The sequence below is a fragment of the Eschscholzia californica genome, unplaced genomic scaffold (assembly GCF_041429995.1).
Source record: "Eschscholzia californica isolate CP2 unplaced genomic scaffold, dmEscCali1.0.p SCAF_6, whole genome shotgun sequence".
Taxonomy (NCBI): Eukaryota; Viridiplantae; Streptophyta; class Magnoliopsida; order Ranunculales; family Papaveraceae; genus Eschscholzia; species Eschscholzia californica.
Genome location: NW_028238483.1, coordinates 38504495 through 38530930, shown reverse-complemented (window position 1 = coordinate 38530930; position 26436 = coordinate 38504495). Strand labels below are relative to the sequence as shown.

General features: G+C 35.8%; 2 protein-coding genes and 1 pseudogene across 3 annotated transcripts; 1 reads left to right on the top strand and 2 right to left on the bottom strand.

Annotated features, from left to right (window-relative positions):
* Positions 1-912: 912 nt before the first annotated feature.
* Positions 913-1302, bottom strand: LOC147534579 (brassinosteroid-responsive RING protein 1-like). The gene has a single exon (XM_086650142.1). The coding sequence runs from the start codon at positions 1300-1302 to the stop codon at positions 913-915; it is 390 nt and encodes a 129-aa protein (XP_086506268.1).
* A 1849-nt stretch (positions 1303-3151) lies between these two features.
* TTG1 (Transducin/WD40 repeat-like superfamily protein) lies at positions 3152-6245 on the bottom strand. Of its 2 annotated transcripts, none has more exons than XM_086649531.1 (3): positions 5274-6245; positions 4226-4500; positions 3152-3412 (listed from the first exon to the last, which is right to left on the bottom strand). In XM_086649531.1, the coding sequence occupies exons 1-2, from the start codon at positions 6023-6025 to the stop codon at positions 4227-4229; spliced, it is 1026 nt and encodes a 341-aa protein (XP_086505657.1). In that variant the 5' UTR covers positions 6026-6245; the 3' UTR covers positions 3152-3412; position 4226. The 2 variants fall into 2 exon arrangements, with proteins under 2 accessions (XP_086505657.1, XP_086505656.1); XM_086649530.1 differs by having other exon boundaries at positions 3152-3668; positions 3728-4500; positions 5274-6155.
* Positions 6246-24771: 18526 nt separating this feature from the next.
* On the top strand, positions 24772-25092 carry LOC147534577 (antimicrobial peptide 1 pseudogene; annotated as a pseudogene).
* The last annotated feature ends 1344 nt before the right edge of the window (positions 25093-26436 follow it).

The following is a 26436-nucleotide window of genomic DNA, read 5'->3' as shown; positions in this document are numbered from 1 at the left end:
GAAGCTCAACAATCATAAATGAAGATCATGCAAACATGTGTTTTCTTTTTATGATGCGGATCATACAACTCTCATTCCTCTGTATTCTTGAATGGCGGCAGTAGCGGATTTACAAATTACTCGCAAAGGAGGTTAAAGTTAAAGAGACTTTTTCGATGAAATTCAATCATATGTAGAGCAAAATTCTATGTTTTGATGCAACAACAAGATGTTATTTGTAACAAATAGTTTTGTTGGTTGGTTAATTAGTCACATTTTATTCATAAAATGGATTGGATTGATATTATTCTGGATAGAGCGAAATCTATCTATTAGATCGAATAACACTAAACCGTCACGTATTAATATTAGGGAATTTAAAGGAGCCTCCCATAAGTTTTATCCTTCCTTCACAAACTCCATCTCAAATTTACCTCGAGGAAAGCGCCTATAACACTTATAAGGTTTATCTCAGGAAAAAAAACACTTATAAGGGGCGCGCCTTTAAAACTACCCTTAATATTGTTCATATTTTGACTATTTAGTCATCTCGCTTGGACTAAATCTGTTATACTTACAATATAATATGGCAATAAGCACAGCCTTTGCCCTAATTGCAAATTGGTTTTAAATTAGATATTCCTAAAGGATCTGCTCAACCCATAGGATCACTAGAGTAATGTTTCCTGACCGTGATAATCACAATTTTGGACCAAATATTCATTTTGAGTAAATGTGTTATATTCTCATAATAAAAAATTATTTTTGAGAACTTTGTATTCGTCTCTGAAATAATACCAAATTTTTATAAAGCCTTTTTCTATTAATTCTTTTTTTTGGTAACATACAATTAATGACAACAAATTCTGCGGCTAGATTGATTGAAGATCTAAAATTCAACAATCAAGAAAATGGTGTAACAATTTTTATCCCTTATCGATCTTGGCGCAATAAAACTTGCAACCTTTCTACCTTCCATGGATCCCCTTCATCATCATCTATTTGTTCTCCATGACAAGAGATTAACTTAGCTCTACATAAGGGACATGTCAAGTGGAATTCATCTATCCACATATCTAAACACTCCCTATGGAAAACATGACAACAATTAGATAACTCTCTTATTTCATGGCTCTTCTCCAAAGATTTCAGACAAACAACACAATCAAAATGAGAACAATCTTTGCCATTACTGATAGATTTTTCAAGAAAATCACCAAATGCCACAATTGGAAGCTTCTTTTTCAATGGCTCTAGAAATAATTCACTTGCATAAGTTGGAAATACCGAAGAAGAATCGTCACCATCATAAACCGAATCCATTTCTCGATGTTCTTCGTTATCGTAACTATATACTTGTTCGCGTACATTTGAAAGACAAAGACAATAAAGTGTTACAAAAATCATGAACTTGATACCTTCTAGCATGTGTAGTAAATAATGTAGTACAAGTTTACAAACTTCAATGCTAAAACAAGATGATTTCATAATTTGAAACTTCAAAAGTTTCATGATTTTGATGATGGTTTCCAAAGTTTGAGAGGGATAATGAAAAATAACAGAATAGAGATTCTAATTTGGGTTAGGTTACACACACACCGACACACATATATAGTCTATAATGTTCATTAATTGAACCGAAAGGCCGTGATATTTACGCCCTCTCAAACATTCAAGGAGAGGATATTGTGTATCTGCTATTTTGTTGTTTTAGCATAAAAATATTTGAAGAACTTTACAACTTAATATTATACAATATGCAACAACAGACAACCAAAAATATAATATATCAATCACATACTCATTAAATCTACAAGATTAGCTTTCTTGAGATCCATATGGCCCATTCTCTTGTTTGTAGTGTTTTTTCTTTAGCTAAAACAGTGAGAGAAATCACCTACTATATGTTTTCAGGAAATCTGCATATAATTTGCTGTCATGTTAAATTATTGTTAGGCAATGAAATCTAGTACCATCATATAGTTTTTGAAATCAAACCTTTGAAACTGGTAGGTGGACAGTCATATATAATTTGCTATTTCTGCTACCTAGGGCAATCTTCAATTGCCACCTGGTTTTGTTCTTGACTTAAGGCGGGGCGAGTGTACCTAATTTCTTTTTGCTTGTTAAGCTCGAACTTACACTTATGACCTATAGCCCAGACAACGAACATTCTCTGAGATAATGTGAAACTATCATGAAAAAAAATGTAAGTTCTCAAGTATAAACTTTCTTTTGAACCTAATCTTCAACCAAGCTAAGGATCATGAATCAAGTATGTTCATTGTTCAAGGTCAAATTAAGTTTGGGTACTTTCAGAAGTAAAAGTATATAGAGAAAATGTTAAAAAATAAATAAATTAAAAATAAGAAAAATAAAATAAAAATAAAAGGATTAGTCAAACATGTTCCAAGGGTTATCTATTGTTGTCTTTGGAGGAATCCGAGGGATATGCCCATATTATGATTATCTTGAGAAAATGACAACTTAACCATAAAATATAGGCATAGAGTACACATTAATCCAAAAGGTCTCTCAAACTTAACCATAAAATATAGGGATAGAGTACTATAAGCTTGTAACCATTATAGGTATGTGATTTATGGGCTAATTGCACTGTATACCATGTCATGATGTTTCAATTCTGGCAAAGGTGTATTTGTTTTATTTCCGAGTCAGATATGAAATTTAACACCAAGTTTGAATTAACTCTATTAGATTTCAAGATGTTTGCTTTTGTTTGACTCGTGATGTCAGAATCGTTTATATGAACTAACTTTAGGTTCATTTGAGTCGGATAATTCAAATATAGAGACAAGTTAGATCCAAGCAATGAATGGGAAAAGAATACCACCTAAATCTTCGATGGAGTCCGACATGGGTATGAAGTTTTTGAATATGTGGTAGCGTACCTTTATATATTCATGGGATGAAAAGATGAAGTAGAACAACAGAGATTTTGTTCACTCACAATATCCCAATAAAAAAATTTAACGAAAAGTATGAGGTTTAGATTTTATTCCCACCCTGTAAATGACCCAAATACGTGTTGATCAAATTTATGCCCCAGCCTAACAATGAGGTCTTTCCTGTTGTAACCGAGAAAACTCTCAAATTTGGAACGTTGATGATCAAATAAATATGAAGCACAAGATGTACCAGAAACTCGCAATGATTAATAGAAACTTCATTAAGATCTAATCGTCAAAATACAAGCAACAATAATACATGGAGAAATGTGTGATGGCTCATAAACTACCAACATTGACTGGTTCAGAAAACAGAGTCATGGTGATTTGTTACAACCTAATTGTAGTTACATTAACACTCTGTAAATACCTGAGCCCAATCCTTGAACCATGCCGAAAAAACCAAGCTCCCAAATTATAATCTAAAAGCAGTCGGTAAGTTTTTCCCCATCAAAACTTCACACCTGAAACAAGACAACAAAACAGACATGGAACTTCATTGTTGTTGCCACCACTGGATCTTTAAAGAAGGCGTGTTTGTAGTTTAAAAACTCAAGATCAATTGGCAAAAGGAAGGACCAATTTAGATACTCAAGTCAGGAACACTAAACTATTGCCTAGATCAATGCGAACTGTAAGTCAGATCACTCCAGTACAAGATACGGGTAGGTAAGAGTACTCGGTATGCTACTTTGTTCACTATACAGCCTATACGGTATGCTACGGTAGATCATTTCTTCACGACATATATATATACATATTTTGTATGATGTGTATACGATATATCCTATATTCCAACATTCACCATAGAACTAAAAAATCTGAAGAGTTTAACTAGTTAATTAAAATATCTTGCAGTTAACTACTTGAGTAGTTAGTCTTGTAGATTTTTAAATTTTTTTTGGGTGAATTAAGTCTGAAAGTTACGAGATGACAAATTCTGAATATCAATTCGTTGAAGTACCCAGAAGCTGGACTGAGGATCCGGAAAGTGGTATGAAAGGGAAGTAGGGTTTTTGGTAACGGTAGTTTAGATGACTTAGTTCAATGCCCAATGCCAATTATAATGTTTTTCGTTGAAATCCCAGTTAATATGATTTAGCTACCCAAGTAGCATTACAAAAATAAGTTAATCAAATTGCGAGATTATGATATGCAATGACCCATTAGCCTAGTAAAGTCAAATCAGTTAGAGAGAGAATTGAATCCTTAACATGGAATTATACTACAAAATTAAAATGCTACTCAAATAATTCAACGCAACAAAGCCTAATTACCTCAAACTTTAAGGAGTTGCAATTTTGAAGCAAAAGCAATTGCAATCCAGTCAGGTTGAAGAGCTGACCATTGTAATTGGTTAATTTCCGAACCAGCAGAGTACGAAAGTACTGGATCGATCCCATTTGGCCCTGCAACAGTTGGCAACTCCCAAATAAGGGCCTGTGAATCGTCCCCGGCAGAGCATATATGACGACAACTTTGGGGTGCCCATGCAATCGCATTCACACTCGCTAAATGCCTGTCCAATTCCGCTACCGGCAAAGTTGGGGACCTAAATTGTAGGCAGAAGCAAAAAACAATGAACGAAGAACGAACCGAGAATAACTCTGAAGTATTTTATCTCTAAGCAAGTCTTAAGAATACCTTACTGTAGTTGGGATGTGATTCATACTCCATATCTCATACAAACCAAAAAAGAATGTGATATACATTTTGGCGCTTCTTTCTAATAGTTGTCAAATCTAAGGCATCAGGTTGTTGATACATTACCAGTAGCAGAGAAGCCAGAGACGAAGTGGTCAAGGGTTCAGGCCTAGTTGAGGCCCTTAAGCTAAGGAGGAATAACTCCTAAATATCAGCACAAAGTTTGGTACATAGATGATCCACCTGATCCAGGAGCCTTAAGTCCACCAAGGGCAGCAAGACAGGCTTTGCGACCTTGGCTTCGCTAATGACCTATTATGGTTGCATTTTTTAACAGCATTGCTAAGTTATCGTTTAGTATAATCGTAGTCTTCCGACACGCTACATCAAACCCTCTCTTATACCTATATATAGTTATGAACTACGTCGGAACTTGTCTCTCTTATACCCATAAAATTTGATTCTACTCTTAAACAGATATAAATAGCAAACCGTACTTTGTCGCTACATAATTACCTAATGTACGAAATCATATTACATTATACAAACATGGTTTATTTCTCATCGTCCTTCGATAAATTTGTATAGTAATGTGACCCTAAATTTGAAACATCAAAACTATCATAAAATGAATGAAATCATAAACTATACTAATTTGTAGCTAAGTTGTGATTGATTTACCTGATATCCAAGATGACAACTTTATTGCTATCCATCAATGTAGTTGCCATATAACGTAAATCCTGTTTGTTCCAAGCTAATCTAAGTAATGGAGTATCAGGTTGTGGACTTTCATAAATAATAGTTGAATGTTCTTTATCTCTCAAATCAAAAATTCTAACAGACCCATCAGCAGATACTGAAGCAAAAACCCCAGCTTCACCCCAAGCAATATCATAAACCTCTTTATCATGAGCAATTAATTGAGTTTCAACAATTCCTCTTTCAACATCCCAAATTGTACAAGTTGTATCCACTGAACATGTACCAATTCTTTTTGGTTCTGTTTCATTCCAATCAAATGAAGTTAATGGAGCACAAAATTCACTTGATTTACTATTATCTAGTACTAACTTCTGTTCAATTGAATTCTCTTTGATTTCCCAAATACGAAGGTAATCACCAGAAGAAGCAAGAAGATGATTTGTTGGGGATGATGAGGTTGTTGGATTAAACATTAGTTTTGTTGGTGGGTAAGGATGTTCAAAAGAGAGATTTGGGTCATTTCTGAAAGTTAGGGTTTCTTCATCAAATGAAATGATTTCTACTTTGTTATTGAATTGTTCAATAAAACTACCAACTGCAATTCGATGAGTTTTATTAGGAGATGAAGATAAAGCCATGGCGTAAATTGGGTAAGGAGAGTCATAAGTAAAGAAATTATCGGATTTAAGATGGGTTTCTTGAGTTAAATTTTCCATTGAAGGATTCATTATTAGGGTTTTGAATCTACTGAAAGGAGATTAGGGGTTTTTCTTAAATTGATTCTAGTGAGAGAAAGTAAGGTGGTAGAGTATTTATTTTCTCTCTCTCTCTCTCTCACACCAGGCCAGGTAGTGGACATGGGCGGGTTTCTCGACCTTGTTTCCCAGCTTTTTTATGGTGTTGACTGGTAAGACCAACATTTTGGTGTTGAATGTTTGAATGGTAAGTAAGGTCAAACAAAGCAAGCAAGGTTACTTAAATGTGCTCTAAAATGGTCCATGGAAGTTGATCTTTTCTTCAATGGCTAATCAAAACTTACTACTTAAACTTTTCTTTGAAAAAGTCGTTTAAGTTGTGTATGTGTATGGGTATGTATACGTACAGTTTCATTCATGTAGTTGTCTACCACTTTTTGGTGTAGTTGTTGACAGGGGCTTAAGGGCAGAACGGTAGTGGGAGTAGAAGGCTCGACCTCCAGTGCACAAGGCAGAGTCCTAACTACTAAGCTATTGGTCTATATGTGCTATATATGTAGTTATGTACAATCAAAGTATAAATTCCAGTCTGGGCAATGACCCAGGCTTACACACAGGTCCACCTCTGGTTGTCGGACACGAGGACACAAGTTTGATTCCCTAGAAAATAGGATTTAGGTTCCTTTATTAAAAGATTTTAAAAAATTTGTTAAGATATTTTAGTCCATTGAAACAGACGGTCATTACTTATCTCCCCAATAACTCACTCAATGGTTGTGTTATACAATATGAACATCAAATTCATGAAAATTGGTATATTTGAAAACATGCGTAATTGACGTTTTTTTTAGTTGAAAGTGTATTTGACGTTAAAAGAGTGGTGTAATCGAAATAAAGGTGTCTCCTTTACTCACATACTCTTCCTCAAAATTACCTTGGGAAGGCGCCTTTAGCATTTTGAAACTCCCCTTTATATTTCGGGTGGACGAAGTGCGTGGGGAAGTATTACAATTTTACGACAATAGCCCCAAAACACAAGTCTGGCCCATCTCATGAAAAGTTTAAATCCACAACTCAACTTCTACTTGGTTGGAAATGAATTCATTATAGTTTGCTTGTTCAAACTATAATGAAGGATGCAACTTCTTCTTTCCAAGCTCAGCCCAGTTACTAGTATGTGGGGAGTTCTAAAGGCTTCCACAGAATTATAAATGAGCTTCTTTTGTTGGCGTCTTCAACAACTAAAAAATGTCGACAATTCTTCTTTTGAAAGAAATGAAGAATTAGAAAAAAAAAAAAAAGTGTCTTCCAAATTTTCTAGGAACTTGTTTAGGTTTTTCTATACCGATTCTTCACTTTTCATCTCTTGACGTTTGGATCTAACTTTTCTCATTCCTTTTGGTTTTATTTTTCAACGAAAATAATTCATTAGGGGCACCTTCAAAATTTCCCAAATCACATTCTAGTGGTTCCATAGATGTTTTTTGTCCTCCTTGAATTAGGTGGCTTAGAAGTTTCATGGATTCTTTATGCATCAACTTATAGTCCAAACAATTGATTGTAAAATCAAACAGGCCATACTTTCGTGTTTTATAGGATTAGTTTGTCCTTCTAGATATGCCTCATGTAATTCATAAATAATACTCCTATATTATTATAAATAAAATTAAGTGATTGTTGGTGCCCTTTAAACTCTTATCTGTAATTTATTCAACAAAAAAAAAAGACTTTTATCCGTAATCTTCAAGGGAATTACTTTGAATCCCACCTAACTCTGTCCCGAACATGTGGATGTGGTAAAATTTGTCATGTTGAAAACAGATGAGTAGGACAGTGATAGTGAGTCCATGGTCCCCAAAACACCAAATTGTCAAGTGGTCAATTTGGGTTGTTTTTTGAACAAAATTTAAGGGGAGCATCTAAAGGCGCCTCACCAAATTATTTTTTGTATATCTGTTTGTAGGTACGCCAAGTACAGGCCCAAAATTACTCCTTGCACCTCTGGTAAGGGTGGGAGTCGGTTCGGACGGGCGGGGAACGAACACTAATTCAACCGGTCCGGGCGGAACGAACACAAGTCCTAAGTGTCCACTCGGACATCCGGACAAAAAGGACAGACATTTCAGATTTTTCTCCAACAAAGTGTCCGTCCGTGTCCATTTTGATAGTCGAGCAAACCGGATATCGATCGGTCGGGCGTCGATCACTAATGAACAAATAAAGAAATTTTTATTTGAAATTAAAACTTTTTAGTAGCTAAGTACAACTTTCTGAACTCCCAATTCACAATTCCAAAAAATAAAGGAATACAAAATTAAAAGATAATCAATGAGATTTCTCAAGGATTACGATATGTTATATTCTTCTTCTCACGGATTACGATCTTTGGATTGTGGATTCTAAGGTTACTGATGAGATATTGAGATTTTGGATGAGAGAAAAACTAAAGAAGTAAATAGGCAAAGACAAGATTAAGAACTGTGATTTCTAAAGTTATACGGAGTATATTTTTACTCTCGAAATCTAACGGTTATAGCTAACTCTACATATATAAAGACTTAAAATCAATCATATAAGCGGGCGGGTACAACGAGGATAAACGGACATGTATGAACAGGTTCAGTCGGGCAGACTATACAAGCAGGCAGACTCGGTCAGATCACCGGATAAGGACCTATCCCCTCGTCCGTCCGCTTAAGCTCTTTCAGTCGGACAGTTACAAACCGATTCAGATATCGGACGGTCGTGAACGAATTCTGGGTTTTCGAACCAAAATTCCACCCTATGATCGTTGTTTTAGCTCAATAGTGATCGTGGCATTCTATGGTTGTTGTTTTAGAACCACCGAGGACAAGAAGACTGTAGGGAAACAAAGTTGATTTGTAGTTTTTAGGTAAAACAAGCTTATAATTCCAAGTGCCATTTTGAAATGAAACAAGATCCAAATTTTATTGTTATTTGATCACCTAAGTCCCCTTGGCTTGGTTGGTAAAGATACATGGGTTAATCTTACCCCAAAGGTCAAGGGATCGATACTGGGTACGAAGGAGAAGAAGAGTAAAAGAAGATAAAGGTATTCTAAAATACCTTCTTTTTATTTCCTTCCCTTTTTCTTTTTTTGTCATTATCGCTTCATTCGAGCACCTGCCTCCTACACACCCTTTAGTCATGCTATAATGCAGGTTTCTTCGACTAGTGCTTTAGCTTATTTTATTGTTACTTTTTCCTTCTTCCTTTTGCTTCTCATTTGAATGTCGCATTCTTTTTTCCTTTTCTGAATAGATTCTCCATTGCCTCTGTCACCACCTTGTCTACCAATGAACCTTGCCTTTTAAAATGAAGCATATTTATCATTTCCATGACAATTACACGTTTGACATTACTAGATGATGAGAAGATTGTACCAATAAGATCATGGAAGTACCAATCAAGGTGAAATTTGATCCTTTTATATTATAGAGTGTAATAAGATTTATTGTCACCAATCTCTCCTTGGCTGTACTGGTAAAGATGACGAATCTTGGCTACAAGGTCAAGGGTTCGAGACTTGGTAGACGATGATGAGAGATGAAGAGATGATGAAGGTATTCTAAAATACCTTTTCTTTTCTTTTATTTGTTATTTTTTCATTTTTTTTCCTGGTTTGGTAAATAACATTACAAAACTACTTACAAAATCATCTTTTGTTTGTTCAAAGGTATATATATATATATATATATATATATATATATGCATATTTCTAGTTCTCCCCCTTGGCCTTATCGTGGGGCTTATAGCTCAATGATTGAATCTCAAAGACTGTATGTAGAGGTACTCTAAGACTGTTCCTCGACCGATATTTTAGCTAATTTCATTTAGGTTTGTAATTTGTACATCTCTGAACGTTATGTTTGAAAATGTAAAATTCTCCCCATTAAATAATGGGTGAAAAAGTTTTTGAATTTCGAGGGCATGACTTGTTAATGATAGTTAATCATAATCAATCAATCACATAGAACGAATATATTTTTCTTCAAATAACAAAATGCCATAGATCACAAAAAATATAATGGTTTTTGTTGTAAAAATGGAAATTGTTAGGTACAAGAGGATTTTTTTCCTCATAATGCGACTGTACTTTAAACTAGAGCATATACCAAGAATGTGCACACCTATATTTCTGGGGAAATGCTAAAATCACAAAAGATTTTGACAAAAGAAGTTTGCCAGCTGATGTGGCGGTTGTAATTTGAAAGTTTGACTAGATCACATGCGTTGAAATAGGAATATTAAAACCATTTGAAGTGCTAGGTTAGGAGTACTGTCTTATGGGTACGACCCATGGAAATTCATTCTCCTCTATTAAACACCTTAGGTTATTACCTATTTCATTCATTAAATTTTAATGAATACTAACTTGTAATGGGAAGAGTATTGTAGTATTCGTATGACTTCTCGAAAATAACGAAGAGAAATGCTAAAATCACAAAAGATTTTGACAAAAGAAAGTTCCAGCTGATGTGGCGGTTGTGGATTGAAACATTAACTAAATCTGAACTATTGAGAGATGAATATCACAACCGCCACATCAACTAAGAATTTTCTTTTATCAAAATCCTTTTCCGATATAATAAACGATGAGATAGATTTCTTAGAATATATTCTCATCTTCAATAGATAAGATCACACATCTCAAACTTATTTTAAATAGTTGAGATTATATCTTCTAAACTCAAGGTTCAAGATTAAGCCTCACAACTTATCTTCAATGGATAAGGTTAGGTCTCCAAAACTAATTTCTAAAAGTGAAGATTATATACTTGTCTGTAAGAATCTGAAAGGGATTATACTCTCGCCAAATATAAAAGATACAGAAAGACAAATTTAACGGAGGGATAGGGTCCACTAGTGAGGCCCAAATCTTCAATTGGATCAGGTGTCAGGGTGTGGTTAAGACAAAGGAAGTCAAGTTGGTGAGGCAAATTAAACTCCTCGAGACATCACTCTCACTACCAATTTACCACTTTCACCTCAGTCAACCACGGCGGCTTCTCAATAATGTAGTTACTAATTGGTCAGATATCCTGTACCTTATAGAAGCAAACTAAAAACTCACATATGGGCAGCCTCACTCATTAATTAGGCCACTGTTCTCCTACACATACTAGGATTTGTTTTTGTGGGTGCAAGACCACCTTATTATATCCCAAGTACGTTTAATTGTGGACATCTATAAACTTTTAATCTTATGTCTAATTGATGTATGTGTATGCATCTATTCTACTTTACGCAGTAGTAAAACATGTCCTACTGTGAGATAGAAGATATAGAAGGAGAAGAATAATGAAGACTAAACTCTTCTGGGCACTCGCCTACGCGTGTATAACTCACGTGTGAATAAATGTTAGTTAAGAGAATACACTAATGACTGTTAGTTAGTTAATCATGTAACTAACTCATCTCTTTCTCTCTCTAGCATAATTGTATTCTATAAATAATAGTAGAATGATCATTGTAATTGATTGATACAGAGATTCAATAAACTTCTGTTTTCATGGTACCAGAGCCTTAAAATAGTGATTTTCAACTCCAAAATCAAGAAGTTTGAAAACCTAATTGGGACAAAACGAAATGGTGAAAGAAGTTGAAATTTTCTGAAATTCACAAATCAGAATTTCAATCTTCTCCTTCTTATAACAAGATTTGATCTTCTGTGTAAGAGAACCAGAGACATAATCATCCTCATCCTCGATCTTCTGTGTGAAAGAACCAGAGACGCAATCATCAACCATACTCGATCTTCTGTGTGAAAGAACCAGAGACGGGAATATCATCTAATGGAAATTCATCCACATCAAGGTATGAATACTAATCCTAATCAAATTACTCACAATGCAAACATTACTGGTTTAATTTCGGCTAGGTTAGATGGATCAAATTTCCTGATATGGAAAGATCAAATCGAAAATGCCCTAATAGGAAATGACCTAGTTTGTTATATTGATGGTACTTATCAAGAACCACCACAAATTACTGTAATTGAAGGTAGAGATGTAGTCAATCCAAACTATCTACAATGGAGGAAGAATGATAGCTTTGTTAAAGCCCTTATCAAAGCCACCATTAATCAATCAATAGCTTCTGATATATTGGGGCTAAAAACAGCTAGAGAGATATGGCAGTACCTAGAAATGATCTATCTTCAAGACTTTGAGGCCAAGAAATCAACTCTAAGGAATAAACTCCAAAATATCAAAAAAGGGTCATTATCAATCTCTGAATATCTAAGCAAAATTAAGACAATTGCTGACTCTCTTGTGGCAGTAAATGATAGAATCAGTGACTCTGAATTATCTAGGATAGCAATTCAAGGATTGGGAAAAGATTACTCCCAATTTGTGATAGCTGTTCAAAATAGAGATGGAGCATTAAACTTCAAAGAATTGAGAAGTAGGCTAATCCATCATGAGCAGTGGTTAAGAGACCAAGAAGTAAATGAAGACAATGAAGCATTCTTTGTCAAGAAATATCAAAACAAGAATGCCATGAGATCACCATTTCAAAATCAAAGATTTGTGGGTCAGAATCAATCTTTAGAGGGAAATCAAACTAAGACATTCAATAGACAACCCATGAAATCAACCACAACTCAAGCAAGAAGTAATTTTTTTGATTTCACAACAGTTCCTTGTGCTATTTGTTATAAATGGGGCCACACAGCAAGACAATGCAGATTGAGATTTAGAGACTTCTCTGAACCCTCTTCAAGTAAGCCTCCTCAGAGAAACTTTGCCAACTTACATTTGCAAGAACTTGAGGAAGAAGAGGATGAAGAATGGGATGTTGCAGATCAAAACATTGAAGAAAAAGAACAAGCACATTTCAATATAGAAGAAGCAAATCTTTCCTCTTACTATACCAAAGACAAGAATTGGATTGCAGATACTGGAGCAACTAGTCATATGACACACTCAAAAGGCAACCTCAGAGATAGCATTCCTTATCAAGGCAATAATGGAGTTCTTATTGGAGATGGTAAGTCAATGAGTATTGACAATACAGGAAAAGCAACTGTCATAGCTGGCTCAACCTCTTTTGAGCTGAAAAAGGTACTTCATGTACCATCTATTAAAAAGAATCTCTTGTCAATTTCCAAGTTTACAAAAGAAAACTTTTGTAGTGTGGAATTTTTACCATGGGGTTTTCTTATCAGGGACCTATGGTCCAAAGAAGTTTTAGCTGATGGACCTATGATCAACAATTGATGGGCCTAAAAGGTTACCCTAAATAGGTCTACACCCGCAAGTGCACGGGTGTCAAGTTGTAATAATATCCGGTAAGACCGGTTCGTTCCTCAGAGACTAAGTGAAATCTATTCTAAAACTAGGAAATATTACAGTTTTGGTTTTGAAATTGATTTTGTGGTTTTGGTGATAATAATAAAGAACAAAATAATAAAACAAATATAAATAAAAATGAACTCAGATGGGGAGAAGTCTAGGGTTTAGGAATTCACCACATAAAATTACCTTTAGAGCAAATAATTATCTAATTAATTCTCTTTTTTTTTATAACTCAGAATTTCGGATAATGAACTATCCTAATTCCGGGAGATGTTTTCGTTAAAACCGAATAAAACATAACAATGTAATCATTTCATTTTAAATAAATAAATTTCTAAACTACTATTTATCAATTAATAAGTATGAGTCGTCAAATGATTTAACATAAGCACGATGCATCAAATCGAAAAGTATAAATAGTGAAAAGAAAATCTATTTATCAAGCTAAAACGAATTAAACTTTATCGTTCAATCAAAAGAATTAATCAATCAAGAATATATCTAAAAGATCAAGAATTAGTTTCTTCATAAAATCCTAGATGAGAGATTATTAGATAATCATGATCGAGATTTAAAATAAATACGAAAAGAAAAGTAGGAAAGTTGAATTTCTTACTAATTTTCCAGCCAAACAGAGCCTAAGGAAGTGATTTCCTTCTGATTTTCCACTGCTCTGCCAAACGCACCCTCCGGGAAAACGATTTTCTCGTCTTCCCGGAAATATTTTCCCTGTGAGAAAATTATTTTCTCACCTTCTTCAACCTCCTGTTTCTTTCTTCACCCTCCTGTTTTCTCTTTCTTTTCTTAATCTAATCTCTCTCTCTATATTATTTCTTGTTCTCTCACTAAACAGGAAACAAAAAGAAAGAGAAAATCGAATAATATTTAAATTTCTAAAACCGAGTCTTTCTCTCTCTCTCTACAATACCTCTCTCTCTCTCTCTCTCTGTTATTCTTTACTTTCTCTCACAAAAAGTATAAATTACAGGAGAAGAAGTTCAAAGATAGGTGCTGATGATGATGATTAAGTGAGAGATGATTGATGTTTTCTGTCTCTGTTCTTTTGAAACCGAAGATAAAACCGATTCACCTTGTCTCTCTCTCTCTCTCTACTGTTATAACTGTATGTGATAATCTCTCCCTCACCCTTTTTCTGTTTTTCTCTCCCTGTTATAACCGTGGAGTCCTCTCTCTCTCTAGATCTCTGTTTTTATCTTTCTAGCCGTGAGGAGATAATCCAGCCGAGAGAAGATGTGATGACAACTCTCTCCCTCTTCTTCTTCTCTCTCTCTAATCTATTTCTTCATTTGAGCTTGAGAAGATGATTTGATCCCCCACCGAGATATCCACCACAATGGCTCTGTTTTTCTCTTTTATCAAGTTCAGCCGAGAGAATATATCTCTCTCTCTCTCTCTAGATTTTCCTTCCTTCTTCATCATTTCCTTCCTTTCTTCTCTCTTCTTTCCTTTCTTCTCTCTTCTTTCCTTTTCTCTCTCGGTTTCTATAGAGAAACTTTCTCTGTTTGAAAAATCTCGATTTGAAGAAGAACAGCTCTCGGTTCTAATAAAAGGAAGAAGATGACGATGACGTCAGCTGACGTCATCGAGTCGGGTTGGGCTGTCCGGGTCACGCGTATAGCTTGGTGTACCTCTGAACGTGACAGAAAGTAGCCCGCGCATTTCCTGGTCCATTCGATTTCTTGCCGGATGCATGCCACGTGTCCCTCTTGACTTTTAGTATACCAAATTTGACCCGAACTTTGACTTGCTCTAATTTATTCATCCGGACTCCGATTTGACTTCCGTTTTCGCCTACGGGACCGTCTTGGACTATACTATCCATCCGAGCATCAACATTTGCCAAAATTTACAGAATCAAGAAATGACCAAAATGCCCCTCTTGTGTCCGTTTTTATCTTCTTTTCGCCCTAAACTCCACAAAAGACACCTGAGAAAGAAAACCAAGCAAATCATCAGAGTAACAGCTCGAACTGGACTAACTAACCGGAGTTAAGAGAGTCAAATGAGACATTTTCACGTCTCATCAAACATCCCCAAACTTAGATTTTGCTAGTCCTCGAGCAAAACAGAAAAATATAACCAAGCCCAGTTCACCACTTTCGTAGGGAATCACGATTGCACTTAGCTCGTGCAACAAGCCGTTAAACCTTTAGGTTACCCTAGAGGACGAGTTTTGTCTCGTGAGGGTTTGCAGTGAATATACCCACAAAATTCAAAGATTTCAAAGATGCAGAAGGGTCTAAATATGGTATGGACTAAAAATGTTATCCGGTAAGTTTTTCGAAAGTTAATAGAAATGAAATCAAAGTTGACCAAACCATACAAAAGCTAAAAATCCCTTCACTAGTAATCAAGACCTAAAGTGCACATGACCAGCCAATATGAGTATCATTTCGGTTCCGAACAGACAAGACCTCGATTACCTTCTCAATACATTTCGCCTCGACTGCTGCCTCACGGTCATACACTCAAAAATTAAAGTCACTCAGAAATGTTTCACTCAATGTGCGAGTATGAGCATGAAGAAAAACTCAACACATTACAAAAGACGGACTAAATTTTTGGTAAACGACTGATCTCAAAGAAGGAAACAACCACTAATACGGAATGGGGAAGTTAACCAACTCTTCTCACCTAATCAACTATCTAACAATGCTCCCTAGAGGTCAATAGACTATAATGATGATGTGACTAGAACTCCTGAGAACTCGACGTCTTCAAATCTTCAAGAATTACTTCAAGGGATAAACACTTAAACAAAACCACATAAACACATTTTTTTCTTTTTTTTTTTTTTCTTTTTTTTTTTTTTTTTTTTTTTTTTTTTTTTTTTTTTTTTTTTTTTTGTTTTGATAATACAACTCAAAATACACATCTTACTTCCTCAACAATTTCCTTGGGTATAATTTTCTCCACTTTGCTTCATGCCTCATTCTCAGGGTTCTAACAAATGGATTTCTATCTTCCTCTAGTTGACACTTTTTTCAAGTTTCTCAGACTACAAGAGAAAGGTTCGCTTCCTGATGACATCCCTAGTGGTTGTAAAATTTGAACTCAAGAGATCAAATGAGTTCTTTTTTCAATGTTGCGAGGTTGAGTAGCTCTTCATTCTACTCAGAATTAGCTCAGAAGAGATCACTCAAAACAACAAGAAAGGCTCAGAATCTCACATAGGTTAAGTCTCCACTAATGATCGATTAAGTTCTCTCGGAAAAGTCAACTCTTCACCTATCTAACACTCACATGGCTAGTGCACAGACAACTGCAAGACTCGAAATTCATGGAAAAACCTTTAGCAAACGGATAGTTCAACCAACTAGACTCTATAACTATTAACAAGCAAAAACAACCAGACTCACATTTTCAATCCAAAAATTAAAAATTTTGAAAAATTTTGAACCCTTTTGAATTTTTGAAATAAGGACTTAGCAAAAATTTCAATCCCCTATCCCCAAACTTAAACCGAACATTGTCCTCAATGTTCTGAAGACTATGCAAAAATAACAGGATGAGGGAAAGATATTACCTGATTCGGAAGTCCTAAGCGTGGGTTGCCTCCCAGAAAGCGCTAAGTTTAACGTCTTCAGCCAGACGAAACAGATGATTCGAAAAAATAGAAAAAATTATACCTACTGGATTACAGAAGTGTAACTAACTGTAAACCAATATTCGAAACATCTGTGGGTCCACCCAAAACACAAAGTTTTCAGTGAACGATAGTCTCACATTTTTGTGAGTTGCAGAGAGTGCATGTGAGACTATCAAAGAAGAGGGGCAATCCCCAAACTTAGTGGATGCACAGTCCACTAAGTAACTATAAACACTTGGACCAATGACTAGAAAGTCATCAAAAGGATCGACATAATAATGAAGGGCCAATATATCCGTCGAAGGCAGAAAGTCATCTGCAAGCTTAGTGGATAAAATATCCACTACTTCCATAGACGTTCTCGAGGAGACATCTGAAGTGTCCCAAAAGGGATCAACAACCGAGTCTGAGACCATGTGAAAGGTCAAACTAGACTCTAAGGGTAAGGCAATATGCTCGGGGACCACGTCAAGGTCCATGGTTTCCTTAGGTAAACAGTCTGACAAACTATCCAACATGTCTCTACTATCATCAATGTCCTCAAATACATCTGGAGTCTCGCAGTCATTCATAATATCATGCCTTCCTAGAATTTCATCTAAGGCTGACTCCTTACAAATCTCAAATGTCGGAAAGTTCAGAATAGTGTCATTCCCAAACTTGCTCATAGCGCCGTCATTCTGGATATCAACGTCTAATACAGTCCTATCATGGTGAGATGACATAGGTGGAGGAAGCAAGACAACAAGGTCATCAGACCTTTCAGGCTCTAGGATATTATCAGTAAATTCATCGACATTTAACTTAGTACTAGGGTTAGACGTATTAACCTCGTCATCGTACCTAGTACCTTCCTGAGTTTGGGGTGGTGAACCCCCTTCCTCGTCGGCGAATAACTGTGACTTAAACATTTTCATCTGTTGAGCCAAGGACTCAGTATCCTGCTGCATTTGAGTCGTAAATTGTGACATAATCTCAATAAGACGACTCTCGGACTCTGATCGAGATCTATCTTCAAGAGTCTCCTCATAATAAGGCTCACTAGTGTAATTAAATGAAGACTCTTGATAAAAACTCTCACCGTACATATTAGGATCATACCTGTCTCTAAAGTCATTGGTCTCAGAATAGTGTGGACTATAAGGTCTCTCATATATATTTGGCGTCGGACCATATCCATCGCTAATCGGACCATCTCTACACATTTGCTGATAATCTCCTAATGTCATATGAGATCGATCAGGCTCATATGGTCTACTCCACTCACTAATCGGACTATTTCTAGACATTCGTTTATAATCCTGAAATGTCATACCCGGTCGGTTAGGCTCGTCTCTACACATCTGTTGGTACTCTCCTAGGGTCATACCAGTTCGGTTAGGCTCAACTAGCCTATTCCCCTCGTTAAGTCGTTGACAATCTCTTAGAGTCGTACCACGTTGGTTAAGCCAGTCTTTACGCAACTGTTGGTATTCTCTTAAGGTTATATCAAGGTCATCATCATCAACAGGGTATGTCCAACCATTAGAAAAATGCGCCATGATGATCAGGCACGATCACAAGATGGGAATTGACACTTGCAAAAACTACACTCGATTCCTTTTTATTGGTCCATTTTTTTTTTTTTTTTTTTTTTTTTTTTTTTTTTTTTTTAACACGAAAACCGAGGAAGCACTACTAAGATCTTATAAAAAGTACCCACTAACAGGGGATTCGTGGGTGATTAGAGAAAGTTACCTCCCGTTCGAGACGGGCGACGACCTTTGCAGACGACTCGGGCCACTCTCCCCGCGAGTGTTCGAACCCGAGGCTTCGTTTTGGTTTTTCGGTTACAATTTATGCCCTTTAAATTAGGGTCAAAACTTAAATCCAAAAATAAAGTCTAGAAAGTCTAAAGTCTCTCTCTCACCAAAAATAAAATAAAATAAAACTGTAAATCTCTTCTTTTCGACTCCTCCTTGTTTGCGCCTTCTCTTTCGCTCCTTAATGCCCTGCACACCAAAAATAGAGAAGCAAGTCAAAGTGGCCAAAAATAAAAACTTACCAAAAATAAAAACTTTCCAAGTTTAGAAAAAATTTTGAACTTAGTCCCCGGCAGCGGCGCCAAAAACTTGATGGGCCTAAAAGGTTACCCTAAATAGGTCTACACCCGCAAGTGCACGGGTGTCAAGTTGTAATAATATCCGGTAAGACCGGTTCGTTCCTCAGAGACTAAGTGAAATCTATTCTAAAACTAGGAAATATTACAGTTTTGGTTTTGAAATTGATTTTGTGGTTTTGGTGATAATAATAAAGAACAAAATAATAAAACAAATATAAATAAAAATGAACTCAGATGGGGAGAAGTCTAGGGTTTAGGAATTCACCACATAAAATTACCTTTAGAGCAAATAATTATCTAATTAATTCTCTTTTTTTTTATAACTCAGAATTTCGGATAATGAACTATCCTAATTCCGGGAGATGTTTTCGTTAAAACCGAATAAAACATAACAATGTAATCATTTCATTTTAAATAAATAAATTTCTAAACTACTATTTATCAATTAATAAGTATGAGTCGTCAAATGATTTAACATAAGCACGATGCATCAAATCGAAAAGTATAAATAGTGAAAAGAAAATCTATTTATCAAGCTAAAACGAATTAAACTTTATCGTTCAATCAAAAGAATTAATCAATCAAGAATATATCTAAAAGATCAAGAATTAGTTTCTTCATAAAATCCTAGATGAGAGATTATTAGATAATCATGATCGAGATTTAAAATAAATACGAAAAGAAAAGTAGGAAAGTTGAATTTCTTACTAATTTTCCAGCCAAACAGAGCCTAAGGAAGTGATTTCCTTCTGATTTTCCACTGCTCTGCCAAACGCACCCTCCGGGAAAACGATTTTCTCGTCTTCCCGGAAATATTTTCCCTGTGAGAAAATTATTTTCTCACCTTCTTCAACCTCCTGTTTCTTTCTTCACCCTCCTGTTTTCTCTTTCTTTTCTTAATCTAATCTCTCTCTCTATATTATTTCTTGTTCTCTCACTAAACAGGAAACAAAAAGAAAGAGAAAATCGAATAATATTTAAATTTCTAAAACCGAGTCTTTCTCTCTCTCTCTACAATACCTCTCTCTCTCTCTCTCTCTCTGTTATTCTTTACTTTCTCTCACAAAAAGTATAAATTACAGGAGAAGAAGTTCAAAGATAGGTGCTGATGATGATGATTAAGTGAGAGATGATTGATGTTTTCTGTCTCTGTTCTTTTGAAACCGAAGATAAAACCGATTCACCTTGTCTCTCTCTCTCTCTCTACTGTTATAACTGTATGTGATAATCTCTCCCTCACCCTTTTTCTGTTTTTCTCTCCCTGTTATAACCGTGGAGTCCTCTCTCTCTCTAGATCTCTGTTTTTATCTTTCTAGCCGTGAGGAGATAATCCAGCCGAGAGAAGATGTGATGACAACTCTCTCCCTCTTCTTCTTCTCTCTCTCTAATCTATTTCTTCATTTGAGCTTGAGAAGATGATTTGATCCCCCACCGAGATATCCACCACAATGGCTCTGTTTTTCTCTTTTATCAAGTTCAGCCGAGAGAATATATCTCTCTCTCTCTCTCTAGATTTTCCTTCCTTCTTCATCATTTCCTTCCTTTCTTCTCTCTTCTTTCCTTTCTTCTCTCTTCTTTCCTTTTCTCTCTCGGTTTCTATAGAGAAACTTTCTCTGTTTGAAAAATCTCGATTTGAAGAAGAACAGCTCTCGGTTCTAATAAAAGGAAGAAGATGACGATGACGTCAGCTGACGTCATCGAGTCGGGTTGGGCTGTCCGGGTCACGCGTATAGCTTGGTGTACCTCTGGACGTGACAGAAAGTAGCCCGCGCATTTCCTGGTCCATTCGATTTCTTGCCGGATGCATGCCACGTGTCCCTCTTGACTTTTAGTATACCAAATTTGACCCGAACTTTGACTTGCTCTAATTTATTCATCCGGACTCCGATTTGACTTCCGTTTTCGCCTACGGGACCGTCTTGGACTATACTATCCATCCGAGCATCAACATTTGCCAAAATTTACAGAATCAAGAAATGACCAAAATGCCCCTCTTGTGTCCGTTTTTATCTTCTTTTCGCCCTAAACTCCACAAAAGACACCTGAGAAAGAAAACCAAGCAAATCATCAGAGTAACAGCTCGAACTGGACTAACTAACCGGAGTTAAGAGAGTCAAATGAGACATTTTCACGTCTCATCTTTATAGCATTGACTTTACCATCAGTCCCTATCATGAAAACTCAGAAGAAAGTGAAGAAGCCTATTCTGTGAGTGCTTCTGCCAAAACTTGGCATTATAGGCTTGGACACCCATCAAGAGATGTTGTTCTAAGTTTAGAAAAGAACCAAGTGATCAAGTTGACCTCAAGAGACTTTCACACTGTTTGCTCCTCCTGTCAATTAGGAAAGAGTCACAGGCTGCCCTTTGCTCAATCTGAAAGTGTTTGCACAGGCCCTCTTCAATTGATTCATTGTGACATATGGGGACCTGCCCCTGTCACTACACAAACAGGTGTTAGATATTATATACTATTCATGGATGATTTCAGCAGATTTTTTTGGATATATCCAATGAAGCAAAGGTCAGACAGCTTGGGTTGTTTTCTCCATTTCCAGAGACATTATGAAAAACTCCTCTCAACTCCTATTAAGTGCTTTCAGAGTGATGGTGCACCTGAATTAGCAAAAGGAGATTTTCAAAATCATCTCAACAAATGTGGCATCATTTTTAGATGTTCCTGCCCTTACACTCCAGAACAAAATGGAAAAGCTGAAAGGAAAAACAGACATATCACTTCAATAGGTAACACTCTGCTCATCCAAGCTTCCATGCCTAAACATTTTTGGTTTCATGCATTTGATACAGCAGCATATATAATCAATAGGACACCTACTAAGGTACTCTCTGATAAAACTCCATATGAGATGTTATTTCATAAGCTTCCTAACTATTCTATGATTAAAGTCTTTGGTTCCTTATGTTACCCTTATCTTGGAGACATTAAAATTGACAAGCTTAGTCCTAGGTCAGCAAGGTGTGTCTTTATTGGGTATAGTCCAACCCATAAAGGGTACAAGTGCTTGGACTTGGCTACTCATAGAGTTTATATATCTAGGCATGTCATATTTGATGAATCATCTTTTCCTTTTGCTGAGACTTTGGAACCCATTACTCCACCACCTCAGGAGCACCTACCAACCTATAAAGCATTACCTTTGCCTTCCCTTGCTCCAAGTCCACTACAATCTATTCCACCCTACCACACAGACTACTCTAGTTCAGATCAAGAGGTTTCATCATCTACAACACTTAATTCTCCTCATCCATCTTTACCTATTGATGAACCATCCTCATCTGCATCTCCTCAGATGGAATCATCTTCTTCTCAAACAGAACCAAGCTTTCCTTCTGACACCAATATCCATCCTATGCAAACAAGGTTAAAGAGTGGCATTATCAAACCAAAAAATATCCCAGATCATGTGGCTCACTTTACAACTCCACATGCTCTCAATTCTTCCTTTCTTGCTGCTCTATCACCTATTCCTGAACCAAGGACATATAAGGAAGCCATCAAGTCTGCACATTGGCTTCAAGCAATGCAGACAGAATATCAGGCTCTTATGCAAAATCAAACCTGGACTTTAACTCCTAAGGTACCCTCTATGAACATTCTTGGGTGTAAATGGATTTTTAAAGTAAAGTACAAACCAGATGGATCTTTGGAGAGATACAAGGCCAGATTAGTGGCTCAGGGTTATGATCAACAAGAGGGATTGGATTATCAGGAAACCTTTAGTCCTGTAGTTAAAATTCAAACAGTTAGGGTCACACTTACAATTGCAGTCACTCACAAGTGGAGTATTCAACAGCTGGATGTCTCCAATGCTTTCTTGCATGGAGATCTCTCAGAGGATGTCTATATGAAACAACCCCCTGGGTTTGAGGATCCTCACCATCCAGACTTTGTATGTCATCTCCAAAAATCATTATATGGCCTGAAGCAGGCACCTAAGGCCTGGTTTACAAGAATAGCTACATATCTTATTCAGTGGGGATTCACTCAGAGTTCATCAGATACTTCTATGTTCATTTATCACAAGGATGGGATATTATTAATCTTTTTACTATATGTTGATGACATCATTCTCACTGGTTCAAGTGAGTCCCTGCTGTCCAAGTTAATTTGTGATCTAGGAAGAGAATTTGCAATGAAGCAATTGGGTTCTCTGCATTTCTTCTTGGGAATTGAGGTACTTCCAGGTACCAAGCATAACTGCTTACATCTTACTCAAACTAAATACATAACTGAGCTCCTTCATAAGGCTGAGCTCCTTGATTGTAAGCCTAGCTTGGTCCCAGTGACTCATGGAAAAAGGGTATCCAAATTGGATGGAGACCTCCTTGACAGCCCCTTGTTCTATAGAAGCATTGTGGGGAGACTTCAATATGCCACAATGACAAGACCTGATGTAACCTATGCTGTGAACTATTTGGCACAGTTTATGCATCAGCCTAGGTCCACTCATCTTATCTTACTGAAAAAGGTACTTAGATACTTAACAGGTACTCTAGGAGCTGGCACTATGATCACTTCAGGAGATCTCTCTTCATTACATGGCTTCCCTGACTCTGATTGGGGCAGCTGCCCAGACTCAAGGAGGTCCACCAGTGGCTACTGCATATTTTTGGGTGAAACTCCTATTTGTTGGTCCTCCAAGAAGCAAGACATTGTGTCCAGGTCATCCACTGAAGCAGAGTATAGAGCCTTGTCCTTGGCTACATCTGAATTGTTGTGGATTTCATATCTTCTAAAAGAGCTTCATGTGCAGATTCAACTACCATTGGTTTTGTTTTGTGACAATATGGGAGCCCAATATTTAGCATCAAATCCAGTTCTTCATGCTAGAACCAAGCATGTTGAGATTGACTTTCATATCCTTAGAGATCTGGTTACAAGTAAAACACTTACAGTTCAGTATGTGTCCTCAGATGAGAATTTAGCAGACATTTTCACCAAGGGAGTGCTGTATTCTACATTGGACTTCATTCGAAACAAACTCATGTTTCTACCAATTTCGAAACATGTGTTTGAGGGGGGCTGTGAGATAGAAGATATAGAAGGAGAAGAATAATGAAGACTAAACTCTTCTGGGCACTCACCTACGCGTGTATAACTCACGTGTGAATAAATGTTAGTTAAGAGAATACACTAATGACTGTTAGTTAGTTAATCATGTAACTAACTCATCTCTTTCTCTCTCTAGCATAATTGTATTCTATAAATAATAGTAGAATGATCATTGTAATTGATTGATACAGAGATTCAATAAACTTCTGTTTTCACCTACCAAAATAATCCATTATACATGATGGAGTCGTTGTTGACAAAAAAAAAAAATTGTCGTTATTTACTCATAATATCTCCACCAGCAAAAAGTATTCTGCGACTTATGAAAATTTGTTGCAAAAGATATTATTTGTACAAACTATTCAGTCATAAAATATATTTTCAACGACAAATATATAGTGTGTTAGTCAAGATTTGTAGTAAATTATTTTTCAAAATTAGATTCATGGTAAAAAATGATTTGGTCATTTTTTGTCCAAAAAATACCATTCAATTATTGTGTATGGATATCTTATATTGTATTTTAAAAGCACAACTTGTTCCAACTTGACCTATAAATACCCTATCCCATCTTACCCAAACTCACACACTTCTTACCCATACTACTATTACTACTACTCAATAACTTCTCTCTTAACTTCCCTCTCATAAGCAACAAAGTTGCTAATTAAGCAATGGCAGGATCTAGCAAGAACTTGGTTGCAGCAATGATAATGGCAGTGGTGCTTGTAGCATTTGTGATGGAGTTGGCAAATGCGAGCTCCATGACAGTGTGGCAAGGGCCGGGTTGCAACCACCGTGGTGAGATTCTAAGGAACTGCGGTTGCTCGACCATTAACTTAAATGGTGGTTATCAATTCATTTACAATGGACAAAGTGCTGCATTGTATAACGAGGGTGGTTGTAGAGGAGTTGCTCACACTCGTTTGAGCTCTTCTACTTCCATGTGTAGTGGATTTGGATGGAGGAGTATGTTTATTCAGTGTAAGAAATAAGTTTAATCCCACATGGATTAATCAATGGAACCCTAAATAAATTCAATATGCATGAACTAAATAACTTTCATGCACATGTTTATTTGTGTGGACGGGAGTTCTTCTATCTTGGTGACAATTTAATTTTTATGTTAGAGAAATCATTAAGATTGTGATCTCTTCTTGTTGTACTCTCTGAGTTATTTTGGAAGTTATTTCCATAATGTAATCCTTGTTTAGTGAGCAATTATGAGAATAAATATTTTTGGTGTTTGAAGTAAAGAATGAGCTATTAATGCTACACTTATGCTAACTTTACATAGTTTTTGAGTTGGGGTAGTCAGATCGAAAGATATTATTAATATTAGGTACTCTATTTTCCTCTGCACGGCCTTTTGCTAGTTTTACAAACTCATCGATCCCATGTGACTTACTAGGTGTTGTTGGATCAAATTACCGTATTAAAACAGTTTATATAATAAAGTAGGAGGTTTTTTTTTTAGAACACATCCTCATCTTTAATGTCCAAGATACACATTCCAAACTTATTCGAAAAGTTAAGATTATATTTTTCAAATTTATTTCTAGGTATTGAGACTAAGCATTCCAACTTATCTTCAATGACTAAGATTACACCTCTCGAACTTATTATTAAAAAGTTAAAATTATATAGTTGTCCATACGGATCTGAAATGGATTATACTCTCGTCGAATATAAAAGATTTAGATTGATTATTTACTAGAAAGAGTGCATGAAAAGCCCAAATCTTGTTCCAAATAGGAAAAAACCCAGTATAAAAATTATTGTGAAAAAAATCAATGTTTTAACATTCTTTTAACTGTTTTTTGTTGAACGCATTCTTTTAACTGTTGACGACATATATATATATATATATATATATATATATATATATAATAACGTTCTATGTTGACAACACAGTCTTATTTTTCTCATAATTCATTTTTACCTTCTATGTTGACAACAAATATTACATATGTCGTTATAAAATGTTAGCAACATATATAATTGTGTTATTACAAACTGTTGACAATATATATAATAACGTTCTGACTTGTTATAAAATGTTGACACAGAGCTGTGGCTGACAATTTGAGAGTCCTGGATGAAATTTGGTTTTGGGTCTTTTGTACAATAAAATGAATTACCAGCAAAATGATGGAAAAAATCTTTATAGAATGTGTATTGTAGAGTCTAAGTGATTTTTTTAATATGGTATCGTTTGCATCATGATTTTGACATATGTATTTATGTATTTTTAGATTTTGTTAGAACACTTTGATTGATATTTCTTAAAAACACCTCAAAAGATGAAAGAAATGAATCCAAAATAACATAATTGTTAA